This window comes from Aedes albopictus, chromosome 3 (assembly GCF_035046485.1).
Source record: "Aedes albopictus strain Foshan chromosome 3, AalbF5, whole genome shotgun sequence".
Taxonomy (NCBI): Eukaryota; Metazoa; Arthropoda; class Insecta; order Diptera; family Culicidae; genus Aedes; species Aedes albopictus.
Genome location: NC_085138.1, coordinates 344,084,178 through 344,098,966, shown reverse-complemented (window position 1 = coordinate 344,098,966; position 14,789 = coordinate 344,084,178). Strand labels below are relative to the sequence as shown.

Here is a 14,789-nt window from a genome sequence, read left to right as displayed (position 1 = left end):
TTGATACGTCTATTAGCAAGCGTTTCCAGGTCGATCAATTGACAACGTGAGTTGTATGGTGGCAAATCTTCGGGGTTCGTCCACGGAAGCTGCCGAAGGGCAAATTTGATGAAAAACCTCTGTATCCGCTCCAGTTTCAGAATTTGCGTAACATGATGAGGTGCCCAGACTGGTGCGGCATATTCAAGTATGCTACGAACCAGACTGCAGTAGAGAGCCTTTAAAGCGTAGATGTCAGTGATGAATGTTGCGTGGCGACGAATAAAACCTAGCACTGACCGTGCCTTGGCTGCTGTCAGCTCGACGTGCTCATTGAACCTCAACTGACTGTCCATAATCACTCCTAGGTCGCGAATGGAATCAACCCGTTCGAGTAAATCAGTGCCAATTTTGTAGGAGTATCGAATTGGCGATTGACTGCGGGTAAAGGTGATCACTTTGCATTTTGTTATGTTAACACGCATCCCGTTTTCGTCACACCAGATTAAAAGTTGATCGATATCATTCTGCAACTCTGCACAGTCTAAAACGGATGTTATTATTCGGAACATTTTTAGATCGTCGGCGAAAAATAGTTTTCCAGATGATAATCGGTCTGCTAGCTCGTTGATGAATAGGATGAATAGTAGAGGTCCAAGAACACTTCCTTGTGGAACCCCGGATGTAATCATGAAATCAGCAGAAACCTCATGACCAATTTGAACGAATGCTCTACGATTAGTGAGATACGACTTCAGCCAGTTGACAATCCAACTCGGGAAACCCTGTTGTGTTAGTTTTTCGATTATACGACTATGCGGAACTAAATCGAAGGCCTTCGAAAAATCTACGTATACTGAGTCTACTTGGGTTCGGGATTCCATTGCAGGAAAGAGCGTGTTGACGTAAACCATCAAATTTGAGGTTGTGGAGCGGTGTTCAACAAATCCGTGCTGAAATTCGTTGATGATTGGTTTCGCAGCATTGTACAAGACACGATGGACAGCGGTTTCGAAGACTTTTCCGAGGCAGCACAGTATCGATATTCCACGATAATTTTCTACGTTGTTAATAGCTCCTGCTTTGTGGATCGGTATCATTCTGGCGGTTTTCCACATGGTCGGAAATGTGCCTTCAGCAAGGGAACGATTGAACAATATAGTTATTGGATTAACCAACTCGATAGCGCAACTTTTGATTACTGAAGGTGGCAGTCCGTCAACACCAGAACCTTTTGAGGCATCAAGGCCTTGCAAAAGCACTAATACTTCTCTGGTGGAAAATCGGAAATTCGGCAAATTCATGTCATACGATGGGAGAGCCGTGGATCTGTTACTGGTGGGAGAGGTGGTAGAATAGACGCTTCTGAAGAAATCGGCAAAAAGGGTTGCAGTTTCTATGGTCGAGTTCGCTGTTCGCCCCTTGTATTGAACATTACAAGGAGTACGTTTTGACGATTTCAGTGATCTGACGAATGTCCAAAATGAAGACGGATTTTGCTTTATGTTGGACTGGAGCCTGTTAACATAGTTCTCGTAGGTCGATGAAAGTAAATCGTTATAATCACTTTCGATTAGACGAAGCACGTTCCTATTCTCGTCGGACCGTTCGCAAAAGAATCGGTTCCTCGCTTTCCGGAGCTTGTTGCGCATACGGCGAAGTTCGGCTGTCCACCATGGTTTACGAGTGACGGCATCCGGAATATTCCTTCGGCGAGGCACGCATTCTTCAAATATACCTTGCAACGTGTCATAAAAAACGGCAACAGTCTCGTCTACCGTCGAACGGTTTAGGTGCTGATTCCAGTCGATAGTTGATATTTTATTGCGAAGTAGACTAACATCGCTCCTTCGAAAGTCAAATTCCATTACATCCTTCGGCTCGTCAGTATCATTGTAAGAAGGAATAATAAACCGAGAATCTAGCCTGAGAATAAATGGTTTATGATGCTCATCTATTCTTAAAAGTGGTAGGGGTGGATCAATAAGCTCCGTACAATCAGTAGTGTTCACGAATGCCAGATCAAGAATTCTGCTATTGTGATTACTGATAGAATTCATTTGAACGAGACCGCAAGTGGAAATCGCCTCAGTTAGAGCAATCTCCTGTTCCGTTGTAGCATTCATTGGTAGGTATCCATTAATATCGTCGTCAAACTGCCAATGGAGGTTTGGAAGATTATAGTCACCTAACACTAGAACGATGTCTGTGTCCGCTAGCGTATCACACACAGCTTGAACGGCGTTCGAATGAGCGATATACTTTGCAGTGTCAGAGTTGGGACGTAGATAAATGGAAACTATGGAAAGTGATCGGCGTTCCAGTTTAATGTGAACTACAACCTGTTCGAGGTGGTCGCAATCACTCAATGAAACTGAACTGCAGCGATGGATTGACTTTACGGCAATAAGTACACCACCACCTCTTGAAAGCTCGCTTGTGTTCGCACTCCGATCGCAACGAAAAATATGATAGTCGGATGCAATTTCGCTATCAGCAATGCCTGGTTGAAGCCAGGTTTCGGTTAGTACAACTACATCATAGTCGCAGCTTGATAGCATCAGGCGAAGCGTTGTAGTTTTGGTGCGCAATCCTCTGACGTTTTGGTAGTATACCAAAAGAAAACCGTCCGGTGACATGGGATTTCGTTCGACGACAGCTGCACTTCGTACGGAAGATTCCATCTGGAGACTGCTGTGCATGGGTGAAGCTGTCTCAGCAGAATAGGGTGGATCGTCAGCATTCGGAGCCTCGGCATGCGTATTACTGAAAACTGGACAAGCTTCAGGTGGGGGAACGGACGAATCGATCGGATACTTGCCTGCGTGTGGAGTTTGGAAGACCCTTTCCCTTGCCACGAAAACAGGGCCGGGATGACTCTGATGGCTGGAGCTCGTAGAGTGTTGAATGGCAGCTGTTTCACAGTAAACGTTGAGCGGCGCGACTGTTTCGGGCGGGTCAGGGTCCTCCATGAGGCTTTCGCAGGTGCATCCCGGCGAGCGTTGATTGGAGAATAGCAGGACGGAAGATTCCAGCTGGAGACTGCTGTGCGTGGGTGAAGCTGTCTCAGCAGAACAAGGTGGATCGTCAACATTCAGAGCCTCGGCATGCGTATTGCTGAAAACTGGACAAGCTTCAGGTGGGGGAATGGACGAATCGATCGGATACTTGCCTGCGTGTGGAGTTTGGAAGACCCTTTCTCTTGCCACGAAAACAGGGCCGGGATGACTCTGATGGCTGGAGCTCGTAGAGTGTTGAATGGCAGATGTTTGACAGTAAACGTTGGGCGGTGCGACTGCTTCGGGCGGGTCAGGGTCCTCCATGAGGCTTTCGCAGGTGCATCCCGGCGAGAGTTGATTGAAGAGTAGGTTGCGATGTTGAGATGAATCCACAGGACTTACAGGCGTGCATCCCAGTTGGTTGACGAACGTTGAAGAAAGCTTGTTTGACGATAATAATTGGCTGCTAGAAGTGGGACCGCTGCTGCGGCCTGAGTTGAACAAATTCAAACGTCAGTAGTCTTGGGCGTCCATGGAGGCTGGCGTTTCTACAATGTCTGGAGTGATAATGATTGACGGAGTACTGGGGTCGGGCATCCAATAATTATTGGCACGAGTATCCTCGAATTCTCGGAACAGAACTCCCTTTGGCCATGAAGACGGATCAAGCGCTGCTGCACGATTACTTTTGGTCGACGCCAACTTTGTACGAAATGAAGTTTAATGAGTTCACGTCTACGCCCATTTTAACGAGCGGAATCGCCTTTGCTGTTTCGCAGTGCAAACCATCTCTTGTCAATTTCTCCACAACGTCTGATTTCACACTTGGGTGTAAGCGTGAGAGGTATATCCAAAATAATGGAACTGGCGGTGCTACAGTCACCACGTTTGCTTCCTCGGTAGGTTTTGTTCCGCCGAGAAGCGGCTTAGCGACTTGAGGAACATTGTCAATTCGCCGGCGTTTTGTCGAGCGACGGATTGCTGAAACTGGTAGATTAGGAGTAGCGGCATTGATGCGTTCTGACAGCTGGGCAATTTGCTGACTATGCTTAGCCAGTTCGTTTTTCAGTTCAGCATTGGCGGCTTCCTGTTTTTTGGTAATCTCATTCATTGCATGGCCAATGGAGGAGACAGTGTTTCGAAAACGTGCAATTTTCATTAGCTTCGTGCATTCATCGCACATCCAATGCCAATTGGGTATATCGGTAACCGACTTAGCGAAAGTCTTCTCCATGTTCATGCACTTTAGATGTACGATATGCTCGCAGAATCCCATACATGTGATTATGTCGTCGGTTCGTTTGATTGCCTTTGCGCAGCGGTCACAAGCGGCGGCCATGTCGATGTTTTTGAACTAATCGAGTGTCGAAAATTTGTTTCCGTCAACAGAAAATTCAACCGTCCTAATCACACACTGCGCACACGTATACGAAATGCGATCGAAGCAGATCTATATGGCTGGATGTGTATATCACCTCTGTTGCGTACTCCAAATACTTGTATCGGTGTGATGATCACTTGAAAGCACACGCGCTGCAGAGCTTGCGATCGGAGTTTGCGATACCCACCGATAGGCGTCGAATAGCAGATGAATATTCGGGCAGTGTGTGTGTGGGTCGGTAAGCTTCCACAAACAAATAAACAAAACACAGCGCCACTCGCAGATAGTGATATAATTCACGGCAGAACAACACACGGACGAGAATTAACACGAAGACGTATCACTTATCACGTTTGATGCACAAAAAAACACAGCACAACGATTTTACGATGTCAAGTATGCTAAAAATTTGAACAAAACTGAGGACCGAATACCGTTTGCATTTACATACATAGAGCAGTGCAAGTTGAGACATGCAATGGTTCTTCCGCCCTTGGTTCCGCCCTTTTTTACATGTTGGTCTAGATTTATTATGATATTTGTATTGTAGATTTCCTGCTTAGATTGCTTCAAAAATTGCTGTCAAAATTGTATTCATTAGAAACCCTTAAGAAATTCGAGATGGGATTCCCCAAAAAAATCTTGCTGTGATTCCTTCAAGAACTTTTGCGTGGTTTCTTGTAAGAATTTTTGCTGGTATTTCTCCAATAATTCCTCCTACATTTGCTACGTGGATTTATCCAGGGATTTTCCTAGCGATTCTTTCAAGACAGTTGGATAGTTGTTTGGATAGTCCAGGAATAGCTGCTGGAGTTCCTGCTAGAAATTTTCTGGAAATTTCTATAAGAACCTTTTCAGATATTTCCCTAAGAATTGTTCATGCATCCTTCCTATGATATCTCCAGGTTGACGAACTCCTGTTGAGATTCCTTCAGAAATTCTCCTCTAGTGATGCATTCAGAGTATTATGTAGATACTTCTGAAATAATTCCTATATGAATTACTGCGTGCATTAGTCCATGAATAAATTTACGGCAGGCACAAATTCCCAAATGGAAGAGAACGTGCCCCTGGTGCCAACCTCCTGATGAATAAATTTAGCGATTTTCCTAGGGATTTTTTTAAGAATTCCTCTAAGGGTTCCTTCAGGGATCCTTCTAGGAATTTCGTAAAGTGTTCCTCTATTAGTGCCTTTAGTTATCACTCATACAAGAATTCCTCTAGAGATTTCACTATCATTCCTCTGTTAGATTTCCCAATTGGGCATCCTCTATGGATTTCCCGGAGGTCCCGCTTGAGATTTTTCCAGGTTTACCTCTTGGTATTTCTTTACGAAAATCCCTTGGCATTGCTCCTGAAATTCCTTTAGAAAATTTTGTTGGAAATTCTTCTGGAATTCATGCTAGACTTTAACAATTCATTTCTGCTATGGTTTCTCCTTAAACTGCTCCTGATATTTCCCCAGTACTTTTTTTTCAGGAATTTCTCCATGGATTTCTCAAGGAGATTTCTTCAAAGATTGCAATAGGGATTCTTTCAATGATTTTTCAGAAAATGCTAAAGAAATGCCTCGAGAGTTTTCTACGGAGATTGCAGTAAGGATTCTTTCAGAAATTGCTTAAGGGATTTATCCGGAGCTCTCTTAAAAGTTTTTGCAGAAACTACTTACGAAATCACTTCGGGAATGTCTTGAGGGTTACGTTCCGTATATCCTCGGATAGTTTCTCTAAAAATTTACCCGAACAAAGATTTCTCCAGAGATTCTTTAGAGATTAGGTTCTGGAAATTAAAGTGGAATGGCAGCGGAAACGTAGCCAATTCGGACAGTCTGAGTGTCTATACTTGTCAATCAGATGTTGGTTCATTTTCATTCGTTGACAGTTAAAGTTAGATGTTATGATTTAAACTGCGCTAACCAGTGTCAATTGTCTTCTGTAGACCACAATTGCTATAAGCTAGGAGAAGGCCGTGTTCCAGTAGGGATGTTATGACAAGAAGAAAAAGAAATAAAAGATTTAATAGTTTTGCTTTAGAAAAGCACTGAATGTTAACTTTGCCAAATACCATTTTTTTCTGTTCTCTTAACATCCTTTCGATTTTTTACCACAAAAGGTTCGTTCAAATATTACATAACGCAAAATTTTGGCAATTTTAGACCCTATCCGCTATCCCTTCACCGCGTAACTATTTTTAAAAGAGAAATTTTAAAATTTTGTATGAAGCGTAACCCAGCGCTGGGCTCCCCCTCCCCTCATTGGCGTTACGTAATATTTGAACGAACCCAAAACAGACCCTCCCCACCTATCTCCGTCTCTGACGTGATCAGAACCATTTTTCATGAATAAAAAAATGATTTTAAAAAATGTCCCGATTTTGTCAGGTACCCGATTTTGTCAGCCCAAAATGCTACCAGGGGCTGACAAAATCGGGTCCTTACTGTATTTTGAATGAATTCTTCGAAGCTTCTTACCAATTTTAAAAAGTACTTCGAAGGTTTATAATATCTGTAGAAATTTTTAATTCATGATATTTATGAAACTCAGGGGTCTCCAGTTAGCCTAGTGGTTAAGGCTATGGATCGCCAATCCGGAGACGGCAGGTTCGATTCCCGTTCCGGTCGGGAAAATTTTCTCAACTCCCTGGGCATAGTGTATCATTGTACTTGCCTCACAATATACAAATTCATGCAATGGCAGGCAAAGAAAGCCCTTCAATTAATAACTGTGGAAGTGCGCAAAGAACACTAAGTTGAAGCGAGGCAGGCCAAGTCCCAGTGCGGACGTAGAGCCAGAAAGAAGAAGAAGAAGATGAAACTCAACACATCTATACATGAAAAAGATGGATAAATTATTAGTGAAATTAGTTGAGTTTCATTAAATATCATTAATTGACCACACGGATTGATATACCGAAGACTTTACCCTTAAGTCAAGTCGTTTAATTTCATGTCAAGATACTTTGCAAGTTTACAACAAAATCTAGATTGAGTTTAAATAAGGGCGAAAGTAACATGAGCGAGTTCTCTTCATCGACTCTCTCTTCTTCAAATTAAAGTGACAAGATGCAAGTATTGTTGCACTTTATGGTCATAAATCGCTAGGTTGCGATGCAATCTAGCGTCTAAGTGTAAAAAAGTTCGATTGAATTCGCATCTTGTCACTTTAATTTGCAGAAGAGAGAGTCGATGAAGAGAAATCGATCATGTTACTTTCGCCCTTATTTAAACTCAATCTAGAAATGTTGTCTTGTAATTTCTTCTAAAACTTGAGATACTTTATGAGACACTGCAGTACACTGTACTGCCATTTTGGTGGTTGTGGTTGCTTTACAATTTTTATGTGGTCATTTCAGTACTCAGTCTAGATTGGTTTTCTTGCAATCATTTTAACATCTTCCCCGCGCCTAGCAATCACATTAATGTAATAATATAGTCAGAGGCGTCTCGTCGGCGTGTTCAACCAGTTCATTGCACAGGTATTCGATTTGGAAGAAAATAAATAGGAATTGTTTCACCATCCCAGTCTTAGCCATTTAAATTTAACCTAAATGGTATGGATTAAATTTTATATTAACACAGAAACTTAAAAAAATGTTTTTTAAGACTTCAATACATTGCATCTGCGTTGGAACAAAAAATCTGGTGCGTACCACCCTAGTATCACCCATCCCGCCACTACAAAACAGTCGTCCAACCACCCATCGTGAAGCGGCCGAGAAGCAAAACAAGCACACCGCACCGTAGTTCAACTTTTTCTGTTGAACAAGCTCTCATATATGAACGTCCCAACACACTGCAATAGAACGGATGTTCGTATACGGCTGGAGGTGTAAATGTGTGAGATCAACCCGTTCTACAGGAGAATTTGAACAACGTTTACTATCACATGCTGGGAGTCTCTCCTGCGCATTTTTGTTTGACGCTAAAAATGATTCGCATAGGATTGAGTTTAAACTCATTTAAATCGCACATGACAATGCTTCCGCAGAAAACGGATTTCAGCAGAAAATAGTTTAATTGCGTGAATTTCGTCATATTGTTATCCCAAAATCAAAAAGCGCTCCATGATTACAACTAAATTCTAGCAGAACTATTTTTGCCAAACCAACATGCCGTTGTGTGAGCCACTCTCACCGTGTTGCGTCAAAAAGCGCGGTTAACTTGCATGCAGCTTGGCGTCGGTGTCTCTCATCGTGTTCAACCCACCGGCTTGAACGAGAGAGAAAAAACGAAGAAAAAAGAGAGGCTTCCTCACCGTAATCATTGCATGCTTCCAATGCGCGTGGCTTGCGCACCAACCAACCATGCGTACCTGCTATTGAAGCTGAATGTGCTTTCATTTGGCGTTTATTGCGTTCTGCTGTGTTAAAAATAAAATGCATTTTTTATTAAATTTCTCCTAGCCGGGCTAGTTTGTATTGATCAACATACATTTAGTTTTATTCTGCTCCGCGAATGCGCAAAGAAAAAGTCACACTTCAATATTGTTTGGCAAGAAATTTAAAGTGCTACACCGTTTTCACTCTACACATCACTTGTTTTCTGATAGAATGCGTTTGGAAGCGTGAGATAAGTAATGGCATTGATACCCCAGTTCCTTAATATTTAAACAGAACTGAAAAACTTATTTTGATCGGCTTTAACATTGAACCAAATTAACTCAGATGATCGTATGGATCAGAATCTTTCTCATTATTTGGAAAAGTAGTTTTATGATTGCATGTTTCGTTAATCACGTCAGACAGACATTCAAGCACCACAACATGGTGGCCATGCGAAGAATTTGTTGTTTGACGGAAACTTTCTTCCAGTTGTGGGATGGGATATAAACCAGGCCCCTGGCATGAATGAAATTTATCGTAGCCAACATCTAACTGCCTTATACTCATATTCGTGCAAATTGTAACAAGCGTGTAATCAACAAACGCAGCTTTTGTTTGATGTTGTGAGCCACACACGAAATCACATTCACAATGCGTGTTTGTTGGGTTGCTTTATTCAACTAATCGCATGCTCCTCTTACCGTACATTCATATTAAAACGAGTTTGAAGTGTTTTGTGATCATAAGCGGTGGGAAAAATGATTCCAAAAACTGATCAACAAACCAAAATAAACGTTAAACAAAAAATTGTTGATGTTTTCGCATTTGACAGTGGGCGCTATTTATTAGCGCCCAGGACATCCTGTCTACCATGATTCCAATGCATTGATATAGGCCGTGTCAGGGGCCTGATATAAACCCAAACTCCAAGTATTTAAGGTACCCCGGGGCAAGTGGGACCCAAAAAAAGGCTAGTTTGGTTTTGTCATGGCAAAAAATTCTGAACATAATTAATTTTATAATTCCAAGGGTTCTAAAAGACATTGTTGATATATTTCTCCTTAATAACGGGCATTATAACTGTTTCAAAATTTTTACATTCTTCATATTATGCATATAATGAAAAGTGGAGCAGATCTTCATTTACTCCGTATCACGGGGCAAGTGGGACTCATTCGGAGTTTTTGTACAAATGGCTAATATAGTTGCTGCATATATGTAAGATAGCATAAATAATAAATAGCTTATGCGAATAACTATGTTAAGCGATTTATGTTGGAAGTGTTTTGAGGTATCGTGCATAAATTACGTAACATACATAATAACGAACCACTGAAAAAAAGTTGATTTGACAATAGCATCTTGTGCAAAACAAATTGATTTTTTTTATACAAAAAGCACCATAAAGTTAAATGCTAGAAGATTTCCAAACTTGCTTTCCATGTTACGTAGTTGATGAATCTCACCAAAAGATTTTTCAAGATTTACAGATCTTATGTTTTCCCTTACATAATTTTCCGATCATAAAATAATGATTTTTAAATCGTGCACTTTGAATAAGTCGTTTTCCAATTTTTTCATACTTTATGGCCGGTTCCTTAACAATCATTAAGCAACGAAAAACGAAAAAAAAATAATTTGCTTAGATGAAAATGTGAAAAATAGATGGTTTCAAAGAAAAATACGTTCTACCCAAGACTTAACCATTTTAAACAATAGCTCCATCATCAAAATAGAAGAAATTAAGTATAATTCAACGATTGATTACTTAAGGCGCCGATTTTTACTTCCCTTTTGTGTGAATTTCGACTTAGGCTGAAGACAGCGAGATCAAACTATGAAATTGTGTTAGTTTACTCTCAAAGGTCTCACTTGGTCGAGATGCTGAAATGCACTGGGGCAAGTGGGAGTAGGTAACTAAAGGTAATAAATGTAAATAAATTACACCTTTTTCGCTTGAAATAATTTGCAAGCACTCCATATATTATCCTGAAACCGAAAAAGTTTGACTTTATTTGATATTCTATTTTTAAACGGTGAATATAGTATGGTACGTTAATCTCAATTAGTGAATTGAAAATTATATGTGAACAACAATAACATAAAGAGACCATTTTATGGTGAGAACAACAACAATTTTTGAATTCAAAGTATCCGTTGGTGTGATACCTATGTTTTCCATGAAGAATGTTGGCCTTAAAAACAAAAAATGAATAAAATTATAGCCGTAGGTCTCACTTGCCCCGGATTCTCACTTGCCCCGGGGTACCTTACCATGATAAGCTTAAACGACTGACGTCGGTAATCGAATCGAAGGGCCACGAATTGGTTTGGGCTCTACAAATATGCGATTATTCAGAATAAAAGTGCACCACTTTCAGTTTTGGAATGCATGTACCTAATTCTCATCTGTCATACCTGTTCTTCAACATAAGTGTACCAAATTCCAATTTTGAATTTATAATCAAAGTTGAACAGGTCCCCTATTAGACCACGCGTCGCCTCTGAATATAGTTTCCAATATAAGTTGAATTTCGTAACTTTTTCTACATATAAACATAGTCACACTAAAGACGGATTCAACCGTGCAAAAATCATGCTGATCGGTTCATCCGTTCGAGAATTTTGTTGCCTCAAAGATACATCAAACAAACACATAGATAGAGTAAAGTCAAAATCATATCACTATGAGTGAGTTTTGGAGTTATTATCTTTCAAAATCATACTTATTCTTGTTTTTCTTGGCAAATTCTTAATAAAAAAAAAATTAAAAAAAAAATGTCATAGTGTTCTTAATATCGTAGAGTAAAAGTCATCTAAAAATATGAGACAACCATGCATTGAACAAACATCAGGGACATGGAAACCTAACCTATGTTGACATGTTAACATCAATTGATAATTCTGTAATACGAAAGCTATGGAATATTTGTAATACCAAAACATATGAACATGTAGGGCATGATTCTCTGAAGTAAAAAAAAAACTTTAAAAATAAAAGTAAAAAAAGTTTTATTTATAGATTTTTTTTTCTCTGAGGTCCACGTGGACATTAGGGGAGGAGGGTAGGGGTCAGTGAAAAGTCCACGCTTGTCCACGGGGAGGGGGGAGGGGGTCAAAAACCACGATTTTTCTGTCCACGTGGTATATGGACGGCCCCTAAAGGTAAATCTCAACCGCGAAGCGTTCGGTAAACAGTTTTACGAAAAAAACAGTAAATTACGGAACTTCGTTAAGTTTAACAGATAACCGACAACGTTTCAAAGTTAGGTGAAATTTGCCAACATTGCTGATTTTTCTGTAAAAACGTTTACCGAAAGCGATGGAGATTTCGGTAAACCATTACCATAGTCTAAGATCTCTTTTACAGCCTTTGACGATTTGCATGAATTTTTTACAGAAGATAGTTGATGTTACGGGTATAAATATTTGTTACATAAATAAGACAGAATAACTGTTTGATGTGTTCAAAGTTCAATATTCGTGCATTCTTTGTGTTACATGTTGAATTTAACTTGTAAATATTCACCTTGTATTAATTAACATTTATAGGCTTCTGGCAGAATAGAGGCCCATGAAGTGCATTCCTATTTCGATTGTCAATATTCAGGCCATTTCGGGCCGCGATTAAGTACTAGAGACGTAAACCTTTCCATGGCACAGACTTCAAGTCATAGAACTCTAGTGATGAAACCCGAAACGGGATGCCCCATTAGGATTAGTTTTCCTAGACAAAAACAAACTTTGAATGCAGCAACAAATGCTGTGAACTAAAAGGCGAACTGCCATATAAACCATCATTCCAGGACTGATGGACCCAAACCAATAAATGAAACCTCGTCATCCTGTGATCGGAAGGTGTTATCCATCAGGATAACAGGGCATATTTGTATTATGTGTTGTGCAGCTACAGCGGTTTTTCCTCAATCGTGCCTAGATACCCTCGTGAGACTGTTTCCGGAGATAAATTCGGGATTTTTCTAAGAGATTTTTCATAACTACTCCCAGTCCCAATGTTCTTCCCGGGATTTCTCCCGCCCGGGAGTTTCCAGAAGTTCTTCCCGCATCTCTCCTGGAGCTACCCCGAGAAATCTGCTGAAGTTAATCCCGAGATAAGTTGACATTGGGTATTATCGGCAGGTTTGTTTACACGCTAGAACCGCTCAAAGTGCATAATTTCCAGACTACACCAAAAATGTGCAATACAAATTCAAAACACCAGCTCCTGCGTTCGCAAAATCGGGAAATTCACAAAAAAAATGTACGGCAATCTAGCTAGGTTTACTAGGTACCTTGGTAAACAAAAAATATCGACATTTCGCATCCAGAAGAGTGTACAAGCTGTTTTTGTGAATGTGTAACTTTTACACATTTTTGGTGTGGTCTAAAAATTATGCACTTATGAGTAGGTCTTACACAGTTTAGGTGCTCAGCGGTTTTAGCGTGTACTTCGTCATGGTGGGGTTTTGTAGGCCCAAATGCCTGAAACTTGGTCATATCACTCATCTTAGTTGAGAAAGACTTGATACCAACTTTGAGTACTTTTCTAGCGACTCCTCTAAAAATACATCCTGGAGTTTCTCCCGAGATTTTTGTGATCTCTTCCGAAATGCATTACATGATTTCTACCAGGACTTTTCCTAGAGGTTCTGTTCTTAACCGTATTTTTTCTTCGGGAAAGCCCATACTGGAATCCTCTCATTTCTTACTCTAAAAAAACCACGAGAAACTATTGGAGAACTGTAGGAATTCCTGGAGGATTCTCGGGAAAACCATCAATAGAAATCTGTAACGAATCTCCGTAAAAAAACAAATACGAGGAAACCTCCGGCAATCTGTGAATGAAATTCTGGCAATAGCCACGTGATATATACCAGGGAAAACTCCTGCAGGAAGCCCAGAAATGACAAAAATCCTTTGGGAGAAATCCCCGATAAAATTCTTAAGGGAGTTCGCGAGAGAAATATTTGGGGAAATCCCTAGAAAACGCCAGATAGGATGCTTGGGACGATCATCTGTAGCACTTTCAGAAACAATTCTGATAGAAAGCCCGGGGAAGTTCCAGAGAAAATTTTGGGAAAACCTCTTAAAGATCTCCTGCATATTGACAGGAACTACAGGAGAAATTCTGTGGAAAATAATCGTGAGAAATTTCTTTACATTTTCTAATGGGAGCGGATAGAAATTCCGAACTCCGCTGACAAAAATAACACTGGAAGAAAGCTCTAGGCGAAATACCGAAAGGAACATTGAGAGAAATTCTAGAAGAAACTCCTATCGACATCAAAGTAAAATTCCTGCAAAAATTCGAAAAGCCGATCCGAATTAATTTAAAGAGGACTTCCTAAGAATTGGAAATTCAAAAGCAGGGTTCTCGTTTAATACAGAAATGTTTGCAATGAAGATTTATTTGTTGAGCACATTTTTGTTACAATGTTTAAACTTATAAAAGAAATATTGATTTTTGATTGCTTAGAGGGTCCATTACTAGTACCCAAACCCTAGATATGTGTGCTACTGTATCTCAATGTGTGCGATGCTGTGGCAGATTTGTATAACCTCCTGTACAATCAGTTTCGTACCTTTTAATTCCGCCCTAATTGCTTATCCTTCGACAGATACGCGTATTTCGATTACCACTTGTAATCTTCCTTAGTGTCAGTTATCCACTCTGATCCACAGTGGATAACTGACACTGAGCTCTGATCCACAGTGGATAACTGACACTGAGGAAGATTACAAGTGGTAGTCGAAATACGCGTATCTGTCAAAGGATAAGCAATTAGGTCGGAATTAAAAGGTACGAAACTGATTACATTCATTCGAAGAGGGTATTCTGCTTAGAGGGTTCGAAAAAGTCGGTACAAGACTCCGGTACAAATCAACGTAACAATCAAAAAGTGATATCCACAGTACCATTTCCGGTAATTCTACGAAAAAAAATGCTTATTTTGTTTTACCTATATGCAAAACAATACCATTATCAAACTTCGACTCATTCATTTCAACCTGAAACAACTACATTGTTGCAAAGTGCCCACTTGCCGTCCGTCCATTTACAACGTTATCGAACTGCATGTTTTCAAATGAGTTTAGCAGGCGTAATCAGT

At 40.4% G+C, this 14,789-nt stretch overlaps 1 protein-coding gene across 1 annotated transcript in view; it reads left to right on the top strand.

Annotated features, from left to right (window-relative positions):
- Positions 1 to 11,366: 11,366 nt before the first annotated feature.
- Positions 11,367 to 14,789, top strand: part of LOC134290875 (probable histone-lysine N-methyltransferase CG1716) — a 9,103-nt gene continuing 5,680 nt past the window's right edge. Inside the window, exon 1 of the mRNA XM_062858090.1 lies at positions 11,367 to 11,370. Coding sequence (XP_062714074.1) covers positions 11,367 to 11,370 — 4 coding nt within the window. The remainder of the gene's footprint in view (positions 11,371 to 14,789) is intronic.